Consider the following 22,028-nt stretch of genomic DNA (forward strand, 5'->3'; position numbering starts at 1 on the left):
GTTAATGACCTCAAATATAAACAAAGGTTGTTGACTTGGCTAGATGTACACAAAAGGGTTGTGGACTTGCAATGAATGTAAAAAAAAGGGTTATTGACCCCATAAACTGTAAACAAAAGGGCCACTGACCTCGAAAAAATTTAAACAAAAGGTTCATCGACCTCATAATGTAAACAAAGGGGTCATTGACTTCATAAAATATAAAAAAAGGGTCAATGACCCCAAATATTATATAAACAAAGGTTGTTGACTTGGCTAAATGTAAACAAAAGTTTTATTGACCTTATAGAATGTAAACAAAGGGGTTATTGACCTCTGCAAAATATAAATAAAAGGGTTATTAACCCCATCAAATGTAATCAAAGGGGTTATTGACCCCATAAACTGTAAACAAAAGGGCCACTGACCTCGAAAAAATTTAAACAAAAGGTTCATCGACCTCATAATGTAAACAAAGGGGTCATTGACTTCATAAAATATAAAAAAAGGGTCAATGACCCCAAATATAAACAAAGGTTGTTGACTTGGCTAAATGTAAAGAAAAGTTTTATTGACCTTATAGAATGTAAACAAAGGGGTAATTGACCTCTGCAAAATATAAATAAAAGGGTTATTAACCCCATAAAATGATAAACGAAGGTGTCATTGACCTCAGAAAAATGTAAACAAAAGGGTCAATACCCCAAATGTAAAAAAGGTTATTGACTTGGCTAAATGTAAACAAAAGTTGTGGACTTGGCTTAACACATTGGCTGCCAATGTATGATCTTAAGTTATGTATTCATAAAAGAAAATCAAAGATTGGATCTATAGCCCATAGATATACTTATCATCTTTCGCTATGGATTAGAACAGATGACGATATCGATAATAAAAACCCTAAAAAAGAAGAAAAATATGTTGGATTGAGTATAAAGTTAAATTCTGTAAATTTTTGAACTACTAAAGAAGGGTTTTATCGAAAACACAGAATATATTAGAGCATAACCTTACTTTAACACGCCTACAATTACGGTTATTCCTCAAATAAAGAAATTTTTCACTGTCATATTTTGTTTTTGTTAAGAAAATATTGTTTTTATGTAGAGTTTTTGTGCTGAATTCTACGTAGCTCATATACACATATACATACAAGTATGTACATAAATATGTGCGTATAACCACTATTACAAAAAGCGGGCATACGCAGAATACATAATAATTATATTGAAATATATGGTACAAAAGGGCATGTAAGTATATACAAGCAAATAAAATTGGCATACCGAGTATTTGAACATGCAAAATTAAGACAGAAATGTATAAATATATAATGCTTTTTAACAAAAAATAATAATAAAATATACTTATACATACAAGTATATATACAATTATACAAAATATAAATTTATATGTACAATAAAAAAGTATTCAATATAACCTAAAATATATAACAATTTTATACATAAACAAATTGTTGCAAATATGTTGGCAGAGGTGTGTTTTAGAAAAAAAATACTGTTATGTAAAAACAAGCCAGCTGTTGCAAGAACACGAGACAAGGAGTTTGTGTTTTCCCTCACATTTCACAACACAAATTTTAAATGTAAATGTATACATACATATTTACATACAGATAATAAAATAGCACAGGACTAGAAAGAGTCAACAAAATAAATGAAGAGAATCATACAAAAAACAGTATAAAATTAAGGTAATTTTCAAGGAACGCATACAAATTAACGGTAAAGGAGATGTGGACTATACAGTGAGGGAGGGGGGGTGGTGACAGAAAAAGATATTACATGGAGCATGGAGTGTACGCATACGCATGTTCAAGGGCAATGAATACAGTGGTGGATACAGTGTATTTACGAGTTTTACGGTTTTCTCAATATGCATGTGGTAAGTATGTATGGTGGTAATACACTTGCGACAGAGTTTTTATGTAAATGTGGTTGGTTTTGCTAAAACTGATCGCAAATTTTATTTTAATTTTAATAAATTTTTGTTTGCTTAGCAAAAACCAACCAGAAAACTAAAATAAAAAAATTCCGACACAAACAAAAAATGAACAATCAAAATGAAGACGAAAGAAAAAACAACAACAAAACCATAAAAAAAAAGATTATATGCTAATAAATTAATGCATGTAGTAAAAGGTAATTTTCGCTATTCGAATTGTGCGTAAATTGCAATAGGAGAAAGAGAGAGATAGGTATATATGGTACTATATGCACATATATAGTGGGAGAGAGAGCGATGCTGAGCAATGTAGTGCTTTTGTTGTTGTTAACCTGGATAAAAACTGTAGTAAAACTCTTTCCAATCGTCCAGCCACACCTCAACCAAACGCGCATTATTATGATTGACAATTTCCGTTGTGCCACCGGGGAAGGTGTACGGCGTCGATTTACGAAACACGTGACCCACACGCGAACATGGCGCAATCTCGAGCACACCGCCACACATCCAAACCTAAGCGCAAGCAAGCAACCAACCGAATGCATGTAAGGGATGCAAGAGCGTATGTGTGGTTGCGCATGCGTGAATGCAGAAAGTTGTTTGAAAGAAGCATATATACGCGTGTGTTGTTGCAAACGCCGGGAAATGTAAGTAGCGTTGTTATTTTATATATATATATATTTTTTTTTTGGTTTTTGTTGCGCGTTTTATATTTTTTTTTTAGTTTTAGTGTTTTTTCCATATTTTATTAATGAAGTAATGTGTTGTTGTTTTTGTTGGATTTGAAGTTATCATTAATGTTGTTAGCACCACAATTAATGTTATTGTTGTTAGCCAACACAAGCAATACACGTTAATTAGTTACGCATGTTGTTTTTATTATTATTATTATTTTTAAGCATTTAGACATTAGAGCGGGGGCGAGTGAGCGAGGGAAAAAAGAGAAAAACAAATGATAAAGAATATTTAGAAATTTACTTCTCATTTCACTGCATTATTAGCTAAATAGTCTGGTATTGTATAAATATGTACTATATGCATTTATAATTTAATATTTTTTGATATTTAACAATTGGGCATTATTTTCTTGAATTTTGGTTCGAAAAATATTATATATCAAGAATGTGCTCAAATTTAATTCAATATAATAATTTTATACGAAGGAAACCAGTAAAATTTATTTGATCAATAGATATTAGTCTAGTAAAGAATGGGCCATGATTTTTGCATTTTCTGCAGCTCTGAGCAATAATTACTACAACAACCATTAAAAAGTACCCCTAAAAACATATCGCAAACCTAATCAACAATCTAAAAGTAAAACAACTCAAAGATACATAAATTTATATGTAAGTGTGTGTGGCATTAAAGGGTTAATATGTATGTATATTTTATCGAAAATTAATTTCATAGGCGTTAGGAATATTCTGCTGACTTTTCCAAGTCGCATACGAAAATCAATAAATTTAAATAGTTTAATACACTAAACTGTATTTAGTACGACATATGCCGCATACGACAATTTTGTCACAAATTTCTACATTGAAGTCATTATTAAATTGTCATTAATTAGCATATTTAGCGTTATACTAGCAAATATTGACCCCAAAATTAGAGAAGCAAATATTTTAAGTAAATTTGTATTGTTGTTTGTGTGAATTTGTGTGTGTATGTTTAGTACTGATTAACAGTTTGTATGATTTTCCAACAAACGCATATTAATTTAGTGTCTTTGGTTCTATTTAAGAATATATAATAGATTTGAAATATTTTGCAGTGAGCCAGAATTTTGTGGTATGCAAAAGGGTAATAGAGATAAATTTATAATAAAATAACGGAAATTTTGTTAAAAAATATATAAATAAAACTTTTTTAAAAATTTATAAAAGACTTTTTATGTATGTAGCTTTTAATAACCAATTAAAGAAGTAAGATTATGGCATATTTTTTAAACGGGATTTAAATAAACAGTAAGCAAGCCAATCGTAAAAATTACTACACACAAGAATGTGAATCCAACTATATTAATTTTTCAGAGGAAATACATATCGTCAGCTAAAATGCAAATAACAACAATTTTCATAAAATTATACGAGAAAAAAAAACGATAAAATTAAAACTACTTATATCAAGAGATTTTTTTTTAGAAATATTAAATTTTTTTTAATTTTATTCAAAAAAAAAATTTTTTTTTTAAATTTTATTCAAAAAAAAATAAAAAATTTTTTATATTAAAAAAAATTGTAATTTTTACTTGGTTATAGCTGATAGCAGTAGACTAAAATTTTTTATATATGTATGTATATGCAATATGATGTAGTGAGTCGTCATTAAAAAATTCAATTTCTTTTTTTTTGTTGATGAGTTATTTTGCATTTTAGGTGACGATATATAGCATAAATGAAAATCGAATTTATATTCCGATAAAGATTATAAGCATTTTTGCTATTACTATTTTTTATATATATTTATTAAAAAATTTTTAAAGATATGTTTTTATTATTAAAAATAGTTTCTTATGTGCTACCTAACACATAACCGCAAAATTAAGTTGCAAATATGGCATTCGACTGAAAATTTTGAAGAAATAATTTAATTTAACTCAACCAAAAATATTATTTTACTGCAACATTTTTAGTTTCAGATTGTAGAACATTAATTCATTCAAAAAAAATTCTTCCAGTAACAACTTTAAATATCGGCGCAATAATATTTTCGCATATAAATTCTCATTATCATTTATGAAAAATCGTTTAAATATAGAAAATTTTGTGTTTACGACATTAACGCTTATTAATAAAAAATATGTATTTCAAATTTGTTTATGGTTAAATAATAATAAAAGGAATAAGTAGAAAGTGAATAAAGTAGTTATTTGAATAAAATATGTAATAAAAGAAAACAAATCTTAATTACATTTAGTGATGTAAAAAGTTTGTAATTAACTTTAAGTTTGTTAGTCAAGTTGAGGTTAAAAAAGTTAATACACAGGTGGTAGGTGATTTGTTATACCAAATATATTGTATTAACGAAAAAAAATGTTTGTATTGTTTAGATTACTTTGGTAGTTTGTGTAATAATGTAGTGGTAGTAAAAGTGTCGGCAGTTTTTAGTTTCGAAACAAATGTATTCATGTATTTCAAGTAGTAGTATTGGTAGTAGTAGTAGCAGTAGTAGTAGTAGGAAACAATGTGAACAAGACACAATTTCGAACCTGAGCTCATTGCATAATAAAAATCACGCCACTCATCCAACCACACTTCGGCCACACGCGCCGCATTGTGCAGCACAATTTTGGCCACACCGCCAGGGAATGTATAAGGCGACTTATCACGGAAGACATGACCCACATGAGAGCAGGGTATTATTTCTAAAATGCCGCCACATTGCCATATCTAAAGTGTAGTAGTAAAATTCATTTTTAAACTATGCCGTTAATACGAGCAAAACATCAAAAAACACAAGCAGTTAAACTTAAGCTCGTCGCAATACTATTTAAAAAAAAAAAAACCAATTAGCAACTCTTTTCATTTGTGCATTCATTTTTGCCTACAATAAATAATTAAGTTAAGCTTTAAACTTTATATTAAAAAAAAATTGGTTTGCAAATAAATTTGTGAGTTGAAGTGGTTTACTTACACGGAAGGACATTTCTAAATTTTCACCACCCCATATATCCATGCCCTCATCATATGAACCAATTTCATAGAAATAATCTTTATCAATTGAGAATAGGCCACCGGCCATGGTAGGCGTGCGCAGTGGCGCTGTACGATCGTTATTGCGACGCTCCATTTCACGTTGAGGAACACGATACCTAAAAGAGAATTACAAAAAAATTAAGTTAGTACGTAATTTTAAATTTAAACAAAAAAAATTACAACTATTGTAAATAAAATATTTTTGTCGCTTCAAATTTAAGGTTTAAATTTTAAACAGCAGAAAAAATGGTTTTTAACAGTTATACAGTTTGTCTTATACTGTTATGTCCGCTCTTGTTTGGATAAAAGTATTATATTAGACTATTACTACAGAGATAAGTCAAAATGTTTAGGGAACCACCTTAAAACTCACAATTGGCTAGGTCAGTCATACAATTTACAGAAATATAGCTGCTATATAAAAAATTTAACAAAGTTTCAAATTAATGGCTAAGCTATTTTCAAAAAAATGCAGACTTATCCTAACTAAACGGATATTGAAAATCATATTATAATTAATTTTAAAACAAAAAATTTCGAGATCTCAAAAATGTGTATATATAGTAGTCACGTTTATGACTATTATGACCAATTTGATTATGTCATATAATATATTCGCATTATGCTTCATTTAAAGAGCCAGCGTCCGTCTAACTAAATATAATCAATTCTGACAATGATTCATTAGACTAACGCAATCACAATTTCAACTTTCAATTTACCATCTGAAATTCAATTTCCAATTGAAACCACCCCACGTTGAGTCCGAAGCGGTTATATATTCGAAAGACTCATCGGAGATCACATCAATTATGGGGCACACCACGGTGCGACGATTTTGCACAATACGTGCTAACAGCGGTTCCAGCCAACCCTCTGTGCACTCGCAGTGCGCATCTAGGAATGTGATGACTTCACCCTACAAAAACAAAAAGCGTTAACCATAGGCAACGGTTTAAAAGGAAAACGAGTAGAAAATAATATTATCAATGATTATACCGTCACGTGCTCGGCGCCTAACAGACGGGCGCGTATTAAGCCAGAGCGTTTTTCCGTGCGCAGCACAAATGTATGCACCGGTAATTTCGCCACATAGTCCTCCAACTTTTTGCCCAAATAATCTGTGTGCAAAGAGAAGAGTTAAAGCGAAAGGAAGAAGTTTTAAGTGAAAAATGCCTACTTATTTACATAAATTAATAATTTACAATGGATATTTAATTACACAATTCTTGCTTTAAAGTTATGTTCGTACTTACCACGCTCGCTGGCGTCATCCACAAGTATAATCTCCTTGAGTAGAGTGCGCGGCGACCGATTGATGACACTCCAAACGGTGCGGAGCAGCGTTGACCACGCTTCATTGTGGAAAACTATCACAATTGAGGTTGTTGGCAGTTTCGATGGATAAAGCTTCTTCTTGCAACTGTAAATGTAGATTGCGAATGTGTAGTGCTCACATAAATTAAATTAAACTTATGATATATACATATACTTATACTCTGGCATATGCTGCAATATACTGCATATATGTACATATATATATTGTAAATAATGACAGATTTTGCAATGCAAAATTAAAAATCATTTATATAAGGTAGTTATGCATGCATACATACATACATATATGCACATACAGTGCCTGCAAGCACATATGTTGTTATACATATATGTACTTACTTTTCATGCCGCACATCGGTCAGCGAGCGATTCAAAGAGATCATATCGCTGGCTAGTAGGTTGAATTGATTCTCTTTGAATTTCTCCTTCATCAGATCCTTCATTTCCGGTGGTATTTTAACTGGTTTACCCAATTCGCCTTGTTTGCCCTTCTCTTCCTTTACCGTTGGCGCTGAACGCCATTTCTTCAATAACGTACTGCGATATGTCATGGAAATACCGCCGCCCGCAAAGCCACCTGGACCCTTACCCACACCGCCAGCATCGCCGTCCAAACTCTTTTCTGTGTTAATTTCATTGTCGTCGACCATATTTTGTTCGTCAATAAGCTTTTGTGCATCTGGCACCTGCAACCGGAAAGCCGAAAGGAAAATGCATTACGAAAGGGTGTGGAAAAAAGCAACAATTTTCGTAATGGAAAAATTTAATTTAATTAAACATGCATTTTTATATGTGATTTTTTGCGTTTACTTTTTGGCTGGTGATAATTAAATTAAAAAAAAAAAAAACTGTTTATTGAAACATCTGTCACATTTGGAAGTACATGAACAATTTCGCTATGTAGAAATCATTGACAACGAATAGCGGTTATTGATAAATTAACATTTCGATTTTAATGGCAGTGTTTCAAGATTGCCAAAGAAAAATAATAATAATACTAATAAATAAAATAAAAAATGTAAATTAGTTTTAGCTTTAACAAACTGCCAACATTTTTTTTATTTCATAAACTGTTTATCATAGTACATTGAGACATACACGTATTTTTCAATTTAGTTATCTTGTTAATTTTTCTGTTACAATTCTTAAAAAAATTTATTTATGTTATTTATAGAAAAAATAAAACTTTATTCGAAAAAAAAAATACTTCAAGGCAAATTATTTGTGACTTTGTGATTTTCTACATCAATACCAACAATCTAAGTGCTAAAGCCTATGATTTTAAAAATCTAAAGCGCATGAAAACATTACTTTATTGTAGATCATGTGATTTTATCGCGTTAGACTTTGTGGAGATACGTGAAGTCTCTGATAATAACTAGTAATCTAGCTATGACTAACCAGTAATGCCACCAAATTTGCGAATCAATAAACCCACCCAAAATATTAACAATTTCTGTAAAACTGTTTGGGGTATAACTGATCTGCACTTGAATTCCACTTCTGGGAGTAAATTTAGCTGCGAGAGGTTTAACTTAACAAGATGCACGTTTTGAACTTTTGAAATCCAAAATTAACACCTTATTATTGCAGTTGTTTTTTGGATTATTAACACCAGATCATTATGCATTTGGTTTAGTAAATCTTAGACGAAAGCATTAGTCTATAGAAGGAACCTTTAAACGATTACGAATAATTAATTAAGCGGGTATTTTAGTCTTGTATTAAGAAAATAAATAAATAAAAAATATTTGCTTAAAAGGTATTTTTAAAGCTCGAATTATTTAAAAGTTATAGCAGGTTTAGTGTCGTGGTTACCAAATAAAATTTTTGGCATTTAAAAAAAATGTCGTAAAAGTTAAAAGATTAGTGCGAATACCGATCTTTACTTTTGAGTAGCCGCCATTTTATAAAAATCTTATAATTTTTCGCTATTTTTCATACGATAATGATATTTGTAGAAATCAACAAATCCGCCAGTGTTTTATTTTTCAAATCAACATTAGAATAGAAATCGTGACAAACGAGGAAGCGGCCTGCTTTTGACTTCTCTATTTCATGAGCGCATAACTTTATAATATTTTTAATTTTAATTTATTCTTTTACTCTTGAAATATGAATAACCACGTGAGTGATAAAAGTGGATAATAAATATTACAATAGCACTCTGCTTTTCAATTGAAAAAAAAACAGTAGAAATTCGGGCCTCTAGACTAGAATAAACTCTTAAGACCACAATAGTTTAATAAGTAATACGCTCGGGAAAAATCAGGCTTATCCACTGCTTATGCTACAAGTATACGTATAAAACTATAATGCTTACATTAAAATACAGAAATTTGCTCGGTCTCCTTTTGAGAAAGATAAAAAATATTGTATGTACATATGTAAATAAAAACAGAAGATAAAAAACAAAACCATAACATTAAATATGTACATACATACATATGTTTTAATCAGCTAATTCTAGGAATGCGTAGTTATCAGAAAATAGAGCATTTATATAAAGAAATACAAATGTGGATAAGCGTTAGCTCATTGTAAAAAATATATTATTTTTCATTCGCAACAACACACAGTTCGCTTAAAGAACGCAGACAAAAAAGCGCGGACCGGTGGCATGCAACAAATAACGTTTTTGTAATGAAAATGCTACAATATTTATAGCGTGAGTATGCACTCACAACCACACACATATGTATGTATGTACGTATGTATTATGATTGTTATTGCGTATGAAAGAACGTAGGAAATGTGTATGTATGTATGTTGGCCACTCTGTCGTCGTTGGTCATATGCCGTTTACACTAAAAACCCTCCTTGTCGGCAGTGACTTTGCGAATGTCGTTGGTGTCAGTGACGACAGCAACAAGCAGAGTAGCCGAGCGGCCTACAGTCGCAGCTAATATACATACATACATATATGAATATAGATACATATGTGTATAAAGTGCATCCAACAAACATTTAAACATTTTTGCGACAGACAGCGAGGCGCAGGGTTGCGTTGTGTAAACTCATGAATGGAAAGCGCCAGCTCTCGCAGAGCAAAGCGGAGCAAAATGCCGTCGACAACAGCCAATGAAGCATGTCAGGCAGCTGCTGAAGCGGTTTGCAAGACAACGTTGGACCGGCAAAGCTGTGTGGGCTACAATTTTTTGTATGCTTCATTGTCGAGCGTGTGCGAATGCGTGTGCGCAAAGGCAACAACAACAACAAGTGGTAGCAATGCGTTATGTTGTGTCTGCTGCTGGTTCGTGCCACAAGCCAAGTTCAACACTGTAATTCTGATTTAAGGCAAGATTTATTGCGTAATTAATTGCAATGCCGGTTGGTTGACTGGCTGCAACAATAACAGCAACACACTACTACACATCTACGGAGGCATACAACAACAAGCACAGGCAATTACAACAAAACAATAATAATTATAACAACGGATGGCCGACGGGCCGCAAATGACCAGCTCGGAGAAATAATAACAATAACAACAACAAGGAGGAGTGGAGCAGCACAACAACAATAACAACAACAACAGCAGTAGTAAGAAGTACTGTTGCAGTGGAGCAACAACAACGTCGACAATGCCGCTCATGACGTGTTAATTAAAATGTTATACTCCAGAGCTGGTGTCTCTTCGAGACAACAACAATAGTAGCAGCAACAACAACTTTATTATATGCAGCAGAAGTGTTGGCGCATCAGCTTCCAAAAACAATGGCAACTAAAAGTTATGAGCAAGCACAATGAAATATACATACATACATGCATACATATGTATGTACATACATTAGATATACATATGTAAGTATATACATATATGCAAATTTGCATCAACGAGGACAAATATTTCGCTGCATTTTGACTGCGAACTTTATGGTCTTACTGTATTTAACTTTTAAGCTGCCAACACATTAATCAGCACAAAACTATGTTTGCAGGTGCACACACACATACATACATATGTATCTACATACGTAAAGCAGTATGTCACTTAATTAAAACAAAAGTAATTTCGTTTCGTTCGTTATAATTTCCAATTTTTGCTAAATTTATGTGCTTTGCGGCACGACTTGTGTGCGCGGTTAACAACTTTTTTTTTCCTAAATAATTAATGGAAACTAATTAGCTCACTACATTTCTATACACATAGTTACTAAGGTGAAAGAAGAAGAAACACTAGTAAATACAATAAATTTTCAATATTAGTATATTCGGAAAATTTTTTATTCAATGAAGTTTTTTGGTTACCAAATATGTTTTTGAAAAAATTTAAATAAAGTCGCGAATAATTGGAGATCTATGAATTTTCAACTTTTGGAAAAACATCGACAGCAGCTGCCATCGATTCGCCATTGCTCTGCTCGCTAGCTGTGGATTCTACTCTCAACAACAACAAAGTCATTGAATTCGATTTTTTTTCGAAGTTTTGTTTTACTGATTTTACACCTGTTTTAGCATTCTGGGGGGTTGAAATGGCAAATCACTGTCAAAACTGCAAATTCAAGACTTTAAAACCATAACACATGAAAAATAAGGGAATTTTTCAAAGAAAATCTAAAGAATGGACGCCGTTCGAACCCAAGGTATTACTAAACTTTTTTTTTTGCGTAGAAAGAAACATATCTCCATCAGAGAAAGGTACAGAGTATGTTCGATTCGCTACTGTCTAACACTTGGCGAATCGTATGTAGTTAAAAATATTGCTTTTATATATAATACACATTTATGAGCAAAAAAATATCAGTGCACATTTTATTTATTTATTTTGGAAATGGTTTTACAAACTCAAACAACAACGCTAGATTTTAGGCAGATAGGCAGTTAAAAAGTTTTATTTAAATATAATTGAACATTTTATGTAAGTATGCGGATTTCAATCAATTATTGATATTGTTAATCAAATGGAGGTATCCTCTAGTTTGAAGACAACTCCGAATTAAGTTTTAGGAAATTTGCCGGTCGAGGACCCTTCTATGTATGACACAAAGACAAAATAACAAAAAAAAAAAAAACAAGAAAACCCGTTACTTCAGTCGCACACCATTCACAAATAAAATAAAACAATTTCCATACATGAACTTGATTTTGATAGGTCAGTTTGTATGGCAGCTATGTGTTATAGTGGTCCGATCTAAAAACAAAAACGTTCGGAGGTTGTGGCGTTGCCTTCGACAATAATCCATGCCAAATTTCGTGAAGATATCTCGTCAAATAAAAGAGTTTTCCAAACTAAGACTTGTTCGGATCGTTCAGTTAGTATGGCAGCTATATGCAATAGTGGTCCAATATCGGCGGTTCCGGCAAGTAAGCAGCTTCTTGAAGAAAAATGGGCGTGTGCAAAATTTCAGATCGATATATTTTATTCAAACTTTTTATTATTTCGAAGATACATATTTGATAAAGATTTTGTAAAATTTTCAAAGGAAAATATTCAAAACTCGGTCATTACAACGTCACATCCGGCAGACCCTCGGAAAAAAGGTGCTTCCGCGTTGACAGCAGAACTTCTGACAAGATCATCAAAAGTAATATAAAAAATAAATACGTATTTGAATTAAGACCCATTAACTGGGTATTGGACGGAGAAAAAACAAATAAAGTAAAAATTGTATTTTTGGCAGACGTTAAAAAGAAAACGCAAATTTTTGTGAAAATTTCTCGACGTTTTTTGTTTTTTAAATAGTTGTAATTGAACAAAAAAAATCATCCGCGGCAAGACCTTGTAAATTATATTTGAAAGACATGTGTAAAATTTCATTAATATCGGTTGAGTAGTTCGTGAGATATCTTGACAACCGACTTTGAAAACACCGTTTCGAGAAAAACGCGCTGTATCTTCAAAACTATTACTGCAAACAACTTGAGAATTTAGGACAATATTCTAGAGATGTTATAGAATTTAATAAGATAATAAATTTTTTGTTTGTTTTTTGAAGCCGTGAAACCCATGTAACCCCTTACGCTACTACATACATATGAATAATAGTGCCACTAATCCATTACATATGTACATACATAGTTTTATACGACTAGAGTATATATGTACTTATGAAGGTGAAGGTAATATTTCACACTACTATTTTAAAAATAAAATCAACTTTCAACTCACCTCCACATCATACTCCCCGGGCCGCCTACACCGCCAACCGTCGCGTCCAATGCAATCCGAATAGCGGGCGATTAGCACAAAATCCACAATCACCCACACCAAGGAGGTGAGCAAGACGATGCGGCAGGTATTGGAGCGCATGCGACCGCGCAGTTTACGTGTAAAATTAATGGCGGACATATTGCGCAAATATGTATGGATGTGTGTGTTGCGGGTATTTAATTTGAACTGATGTTTGTGTAAAATGAGTTTGTGTTTGTTTAAATTACTTTTGCTCTCTGCTCTACTCCTTTCGATTGCACTTAAACGCTAACAGCTTAAAATAGTTGATTAAACTTATAAGCACCGCATCACAAATGAAATTATGAACTAAAACGAGGAAAAAAAGATACGCGTGTAGAAAACAAACAATTGGGTTTTTAGTAACAAATTATGGTGAGTATTTTATAAATTATGATGGTGTATTATTGTTGAACACACACGTTGGCATTCAACTTGACGGCGGAACGGTGAGGGTAAGTTGAAATTGCGTTGGCACTTGTGACATGCTTTTAGGTGGAGTTGACGTGTGCGTGTGTATCCGTGTGTGTACGCGCTAGTTGCGCGACTGCCGATTGCGATTTGAGACCGTTAATTTGTGAAGGTATGACTGTCGCAACGCTGCTATCGCTATCAGCGTGCGAAATCTAGATATGCAGAATTCTTCCGGTTTGAGATAACAGTACTTCGTTCTCGTTTCCAAATTAATTGAAAATTAAATTTTAATTATTTTCTATTTCTGGCGTTATCGTCGCCTTTTTAGAGTTTGCGCTAAGTGCTTTTTAGCTGTGATATTCGAGTGTGTTTTTTTAAAGCATTTGCTTTTTATGCTTGCTACAAGTTAGAATTTATTACTTTTACGCTCATCGCTGATTTATTGTGTGTTTGGAATTGTTTTGTTTATTTCTACTTTATTTTATTTTGTTATTATTATTATATTATTTTTGTTAAAAAGTGCATGGGAATATTTCGTTTGCGTGACGGCTTAACGCACTGAACACGCTGGCGAACGGTGAGCGGCAATCGTTGACGGCGGTTGATTGTTGCTTTAATATTTTTATGTTTTTATTGCGTTTTCTTGATTATAAGCGGTTGTAGTATTGTATTTTTTACTATTTCGCATGTTTTACCGTTTAGTGTATATTTTAAAATATTTATTATTTTTCACGCACTACATATACTACGAATGCATCAAATTTACTGACGTCATATGGCGCTCACTGCTTACCGCGTTAATCGATCAGCTGTGAGCACATGTTGGCTCACCTTCAGTAGGTATCTTGGTCAATGGGTAATACGAGCAATAGTTGAACGGTTTCTTTTAAAATTTTATTCTTTATTTTTCTTTTGTTTTAGTTTATTTTATTTATTTGTTCGGATTATTTACGCGTACAAATCTACTGGTTCTCTTTTACCAACTACTTCAATATTTGCAGCATACTTTGTGCCTCTTTCGCCGTATTTCTCTCGTTTTATCAAGCGTGAAACCGTTGGTTGTATTAACGTTACGGCGTATTAAAATGCAAATGGCCAATAATAGTTTCAATCTGTATAAGGAAAGTGTGGAATTGGCTTAATGTAGATCGGCTGCTGTTGCTGGAAGGCCTTGAAACAAAGTTGTCGCTCAACTGGAAAAAAAAAATGTGGATAAAAGCATTAATGAATGGGTGTGCATGCAGAAGTACATATATTCCATGTAAATAGTATGTATGTATATGTGTCTACATATGTATAAATGTACATAACTGGTGAAATGATTTCCTAACAACGATTTACGGCCTTCAGAAATTCAAAACGAATGCGGCAGTATTTGAACTTGATCTATTTTCTTGTAAATTGTCAGGTTGTTTTTGCAAATATGTCAACGAAATTGAAAGCTTATTAAATAACAAACATATTTAGAACAGCTCATTAACACAATAGCTCAGCGTCGAAGTCATTAATCACTTGTAGTTGTGTTGTCAACAACTAAAGTTACTTACAACTCCAATACATATAACGTCGTAACACATGTATGTATGTATATTCATACTTGTACATATGATACAAAATGGTAGAAATATTAAACAAAAACCAAGCAACTGGTTATTTGGCACATATTGTATATATTGGCAGATAAGATAAAACATTATTAAATATTTGCGAACCAACAAAGTTTATAAGTTTGTTACTTGAGAGCCTGCTTCTTCTTACCAAAAAAAAAAATTAATCCAAAATGTCAAATAAACTTTTTTATGTTTTTCACATGAATTTCCTGTTACATTTTGATGATTTTGGGTGTTTTACAATCAATTCGTATGCGTTTGCCACTCAGAAACTCAGAAACCAAATCAAAACAGCTGTTTTTGACATTTTGAGTTAAAACACTTTTGACAAATTGTTGTCTTAGTGCTATTGACACAACTTTATATGATTGAATTATACATTTTTTTAAAATAAGAGATTCATGAAATTGACATTTCTTACTCTCTCTTTCAATGCAAAAATTTACATAAATTTGTGGCACATGTCAATATCATTACTGTGCATATAATTCCTGCTGGGCAATTAATTTGAACGCTAAGGCTAAAAATTAATAAAAAATAAAAAAACTTTAACACAAAAGACAAAAGACAAAAAAAAAATATTTTAAAAATGTGCACGTATGACTTCACTGCTATTAATTGCAGAGGTTAGAGGTTTTCTAAATAAAACGAAAACAATATCGCCTTTATATTTGAAACAATTTCGCTGATAGCTGCGAAAAACTGATGGTAGCCACTATAAAATTTTTGATTACGCCATTCATATTGGGAAATTACTCTTTCATAATAATAAACTGATAGAGAAATATTGAAATGGCGTCAATTTTCAATATAAAAATAACTTTATTAATGACGGAGATTCTAATGAAATAACAAAAATTGTAATATTATATTATATAAGTAATATGATATTCTTAAAAGATTTTTTAATGCATGAAAAAGAAAGAAGTAACTGCCGTGATACATATACAAGCTTAGGTTAAGGTAATTACGGAATCGAATGGATTAAATTTTTTTAAATATTTCAAAACTGGCAACTTTCCGGGCACACCGTGGGTTATTTTTCGAACCTTTACTAAAATACTAAAAATTTATATCAATATATATATATAAAAAATAAATATATAAAAATATATATAAAATTTTATATCAATATCTCAAATATTTTTTGAGTGCAGCCTTCTAAAATGTAGTCGCTCAGTTCAATCAGCTTTTTCAATTTATCTTTAAATGCTTTTTTTCAGAACTACATTTTCACCTACCAGTTTTTTGTTATGACCAAAAATCAAATTTTGGAAGACCAAAAATGAATTTTGGAATGACCAAAATTTTGGGTAAAATTCAACTTTTTTTTTAAATACCGCTATTTTGTCATGTTTTGATTTTGCTTTCGACTGTAGGTCATTGACCGAACAATATCTTCTATAGAGAATTTTATTTTATGTTTCATCCACGGTAAAGACCGAAATCACCGCGGTTGTGAAAGAACATTTTTTTAGCGCCGTCGTGCTCAAAAAATAATAAAGTTCTTCTTCAAAAATGTTACTGTGTATTTCTAGAATACCCTTCAAATGTTCAAGCAATTGATGCCGTAATTTTTTTTTTTTTTTTTTGAATTCCCAAACATGGCAGTTTTTGGGCTGTCACACTAGGTGTCGCTTAACTTTTCAAACGGTTTCTTTTAAGTCTATTTTTAAATAATGTCAAAGGCTACCTCTAATCTTCAAGTCTATTTTTGTTTTACTTCAAGCATTTTTCTAACATTGTAGTTGTTATAAACAACTATTGTGACAAAATACTATGCCTTCACTTGTAGTTATTTTCTCTTGTAATGAATTACGCTCTTTTTCATATAATACTTATAACACCAAATCAGCTAAGTGTTACTTCAAAAGATTTCCGCACGGGTGCTCGGGGTGTGCTATTGAAAAAGGTGCGTCGCCGCAGCAACAGAATAAATGTCGTCTCACCTCTGTGGAATTTCTTATGGCTGCGGACTGGTTTTTGCCCGCAGAAACGGGTTTGCAGTGAGAAATATGCAATCCAGCTACATAGACCAACACATGCTCCTATTTATCTATTCGCTTTTGTTTTGCCATGGATTAAATGATAAAAACATATGAATGTGTTGCTTGCTTATTATGGCTTTAACGCTGACGCTGCTGGCCACACCGCTGTTGTAACTTAAATTGTCAGTAAGCGTAATGTTGTGCTTATTGTTGTTTGCTTTATTGCAATTTGTAAATAAATTAACTTTCATGGTAAATAAATACCGTTAAATAGCATTTACTCGCAGTGCACAACCAAGCCGGCTTTAGTTTGTATTGGTGTGTATAAAGTGTTTGGCCTTTGGGAGTATGACTGCGCTGCACACACATGCCGCAATTGGCAACGGTTAATCATGCAATGGAAATTGTTCAACTCTTGTTGTTGCTGGTATTTGTTTTTCGCATTGTTTTTTTCTTCTGCTTGAACTGGTAAACTTGTTGTACGGCCGGCTGATGACTGCTGCATTTGATTTTGGCGTTTTGTATCTGCAATTGTTGTAGCAACTGTTTTGCTGTTGGCGCAGGCAAAATGAATAAAATTAACTAAATGTAGCCAGTGCTTAAAGCTGCGCTGACGCTGCATACAATTCATGCTATTTTCATTGCGAGCGGGAGAAAAATGCAATTTTTTGCCAAAGCGATTTCAGAATTAATTAAACGCATATTATATGCTATGTTTACATACGACTCATTACTAAATGATTGACTGGGAAATGAGTTGTAAAAAGGCAAAATGAATGGTATATGCAAATGTACCGTTATAAAATATTTTAGTGTGATTTCGGTTAAATGCACGCTTTGCGCACAATTTAAAAGAATATTTTTACAATAAATTTGGCAGACTTTGCTTCCGCTTCAATTATTCATGCATATTTGAATATCAAAATCACTCATACGCCACGTTGAACAGACGGGGAAAAATTATTCGAAAAGTGGTAAAAAAAAAATTGACAATATTTGCTTTTTTTTTTAGAAATTATTTATTCAAAAATTTACACAGCGTATGAAAATATTTTTTATGGCAGCATATTTTTTACAAAGGCTTAAGGTGATTTATTTTAAATTACTAGTATCTATAATATAACTATGTGAATGCCTAAACATAGTTTTTAAAAATTACAAAATTTTGAACTTGCTTTAAATTGTTTGCGGTGTGGACTTATGTATTAAAGTAAAAAAAATATTAATAGAATACTTAAAAATTTAAGTTGGTTAATCCAGTTAAATTAAAGGTATAGCAAACTAAATGTGCTTAATCGACTTTATTCTACCTAAATATACGAGAAATATTGCTAACTCTGCGCAAAATATTTTTTCCATAAATACTGCAAGTAGTTCAGTCGAGCGCTGTATTTGATGTAAACGACAATTCAAATATATACAATATATTATTTTAATTTTTCACAGTTTTAACACTTTTTAGTCCTTCTTGTGACTTTTTTAAAAAACTTTACAAGAAAACCTAACTGCTAGGTAACCAATGGGTTTAAATATTTTACAAAAATTTGCTGCTTTAAATTTTGCATGCAACTACTCATGTCGAGGTTTATAAAAATATGAATATTGCACTATTGTCCATTATATACCTTCTGATGGAAAAGTTGGATTTTACATTCAAAGTAACAAAATTTCGTATTTCAGGCAATTTCAGAAGCGCTGAATTTTTATTTATTTTTTGAAATTTTTATTATAGTAAATGCAAAATTGTGGAATTTTGAACGGTATCCAAATTCCAAATATCCAGAAATATTTTTAAGCATAACCAAAACCACACCATATTGCAACCTAAAATAAACGTTTGCTGCTTTAAGTAAACACCGACATGAATGAAATTTTATAGCACGAGTATTTACGCACAAGAGCAATAGCAATACATACCATAAATACAAACATTTTTAATACTCTTACTTGCATCCCAAAAAGTGCCACAATCCCAGCGGCGACAAGAGGCGAATGAATTCGCAACAGCTTAATTTTCATTGCATTTCATTGGATTGTTTTATAAACTTATGATTCAATGGTCACTTTTGCGTACGAACGCGGGTAGTAGCTGGTAGCAACTGGCAGTTAACAGCTGCCAACGGATGGATGCGAAAAATGTTGAATGCGGTGAAATGCGAGTCGATCCAAATAAGCTCCGTTGCTTGCCTCGCATTGCGTCAATTATATATGTGTGTGTGTTTTTTTAATACTTGTGTGCAAAAATCAAGTTCATAACGGCAAAAATTCCACAAATTCTTTAGCTTTGCAATATCATAAAATTTATTTAGGATGCTCTGGGAATTGAAATATTTTGCTGTGTGTCTATAAACTAGTTTATTAAACTTGCAGTCGAGTTAAACCATTTTTTCTGAGCTTAAATTATTTATAATATATAACATATTATAATATATATCAAGAGGGAATATGTCTTTGAGTATACTAATTAGATTTATTAGACATTTTTTCTCTAATTTTATTAATATTAAGAGTATTGCAGTTAATATAACCAAGTATTATCTGATTGACCACAAAAAGTTTGAAAGCAATAGAATACAGATTTTTTAACATTTCTATATTTATTTTTCAATTTCAAACTGCATGTAACTGTAATAAAAATATGTTTATATATGTGTGTATTTCTGGTATGTATTGCATTTTTTGCATTTGGTTACAATGATTTATGATGGAAATGTAGTGGCTTGAAACTGTCATTTGTTACATGCCACAAGAGAACCATTACAATAACGCTCGGCTCAGTCGATTGTGGTCGAATTGACAGTTGATTGCTGTATTTTGATTGATTGCAGGTATTGTTTTAAAATGGATACTTAATTTTAACGCTGACAGCAGCAGCTTGACGACCACTACGAGTGCAAACGTACATATGGTACATATCGCACACTAACAACCAAAGAATCACAACTCAAAAAATGACAAATGTTCAGTAGGAACCAAAAAAAAAACAGTTTCTGCAAAAATTATTAAAATTTTACAGTCAAATCGTCCATAATGAAGAATACCTCCTTTAAAGAGCGTCTTACTTCAATACGATTGATTTTCCAGTTTAACAGAGAAATTAAGAGACATTTTTGAGTTAAGTCATCGAATAACAGTGTGATAATCACAATTGTTTCATCGAAAGTGACACATTAATTAATACAGATGATTAAAGCCAATTTTTTTTTAGATAACGAAACACAACTTCGTAGAATCAGCATAAAATTTACGATTTATTTCAGATTTTAGCAATAGCGACACAACTACAAATAGTACTCTTTAGTTGATACTGCAAACGACACATTTAGCACAATAGTAAACCTAATGGTGATTTTCCTGTTAAGTAAGATAGTGATGACAATGAAATTTCTTGAGTATTGATATTTGGAAAAAAATGATTTTGAATATATTTGAGTTGTGACTCTTTTGTAGTTAGTGTGTAGTATGTATGTATGAACATAATTTTGCAAAATGTTGAGAAAACTTAAAATTTATATAATAAGGTTTGGCAGCATATATTTATATTAGAAAACTCCTTAAATTTCGATAAAGCATATTTGTTTTAACCAAATTGAGTAACACAACTAGTCGGAGAGGCGTCTAAGAACATTACTCTAAGAAATGCGGAATTGTTAATCTTTTCATATCCTTCACAAAAAACTAACTGGTATTGAGTGAAAATTGAGTGAATATTACAAATTACAATCGTAAAATTCAATTACAATATTTTTCTATCATTAAATGAAGAAATATTGTTTTTTCAATGGTGGCAGTTAAATTATTTTTATGATCGCGCTATTGTAGCTAAATTAAATTGGCAGTTGCCTCGAGCCATGCGACAGACTAGCGATTGCTTTGATTGACTGCCGAGATGCTGTGTAGCAAGCAGAATATCTAATAAGAAACAAAATGTATTCTTAAGACTGCAGTATACTTGTATATTGTTGGGGAATGGTACATTAGAGTGCATTTAATAATCGATTAATGTCGATAAATTTTTCTTTGATATGGAATAAATTGGAAACCATATTTTTCGTCTAATCAGCAATAAAAACATGCTAGTTAATTATTTTGATAGACCCAATTGCTGAATAAAATTTCCCGTCTATTTACCACATCTAGTCAAGCTTGTCAGAAGTAAAAAAATTAATTTTCCAAATATTTACATTATTTCAAAAAAGAAGCTCACAGCTTATGAATATTCCTTCAGATTTTTTGCTGCAGTTTTCTAAAATCATAAAAGGAATGTAAAAAATCTACAAACATAGCCCACAAATTACACTCGCAATTACTCGTAAAAGGTTCATCAATATCAAACTGTCTGAAAGAATTAAAAGATTTAGCAAAAAGATCGCTAGATTTTTGGAAAAAAAAAGCCAAATCAACTTTTTGGTTTATCTTTTTTTCTTTCCTATAAACACATTATATAATAGCTATATATTTCATGCAGCTACTACGATATAACGGAGAAAAGAAATAAAAATTAATAAAATATTACATATGTATATTGTAATTTATATATTGTATTTTTTATACCATTAGAAATTAGAGATCTCAACGAAGAAAAAGCCTATCGACAGATATTTTGACGTGGGAATTTTTGATTGAAAATTACGGACCTTTTCCGATATTAAGTCACAATAAAGTGAAACCAATAAATTTAAATATAGAATAGCTGTGTGTTTGGAACAAAAAGGTTAGTTTATCCAAAATTTTGTGAAAGAAAAAAATTTTTTGTAAAAGGTAAAAATATAAAACTTCATTATTTGAATTTTTCACATAAACTTTAAAGTTATGTGAAAAAAGTGTTAACACAAATATTGGAAATCTGTTTATTTGCTAC

General features: G+C 31.6%; 1 protein-coding gene across 6 annotated transcripts in view; it reads right to left on the reverse strand.

Moving 5' to 3' along the window:
* The window catches only part of Pgant5 (polypeptide N-acetylgalactosaminyltransferase 5), a 60,111-nt gene that overhangs the window by 6,464 nt on the left and 31,619 nt on the right, over nt 1-22,028 (reverse strand). For 2 of the 6 annotated variants that reach the window (XM_036357994.2, XM_014234147.3), the window contains exons 2-8: nt 13,096-13,464; nt 7,323-7,669; nt 6,902-7,068; nt 6,645-6,766; nt 6,368-6,564; nt 5,584-5,761; nt 5,159-5,339 (exon numbers count right to left, since the gene is read on the reverse strand). In XM_036357994.2, coding sequence (XP_036213887.1) covers nt 5,159-5,339; nt 5,584-5,761; nt 6,368-6,564; nt 6,645-6,766; nt 6,902-7,068; nt 7,323-7,669; nt 13,096-13,275 — 1,372 coding nt within the window. In that variant the 5' untranslated portion in view covers nt 13,276-13,464. Of the gene's footprint in view, nt 1-2,276; nt 2,458-5,158; nt 5,340-5,583; nt 5,762-6,367; nt 6,565-6,644; nt 6,767-6,901; nt 7,069-7,322; nt 7,670-13,095; nt 14,763-22,028 lie in introns of all 6 variants that reach the window. The other 4 variants (XM_070107413.1, XM_014234146.3, XM_036357999.2 and 1 more) reach the window with 4 other exon arrangements.

The sequence above is a fragment of the Bactrocera oleae genome, chromosome 3 (assembly GCF_042242935.1).
Source record: "Bactrocera oleae isolate idBacOlea1 chromosome 3, idBacOlea1, whole genome shotgun sequence".
Taxonomy (NCBI): Eukaryota; Metazoa; Arthropoda; class Insecta; order Diptera; family Tephritidae; genus Bactrocera; species Bactrocera oleae.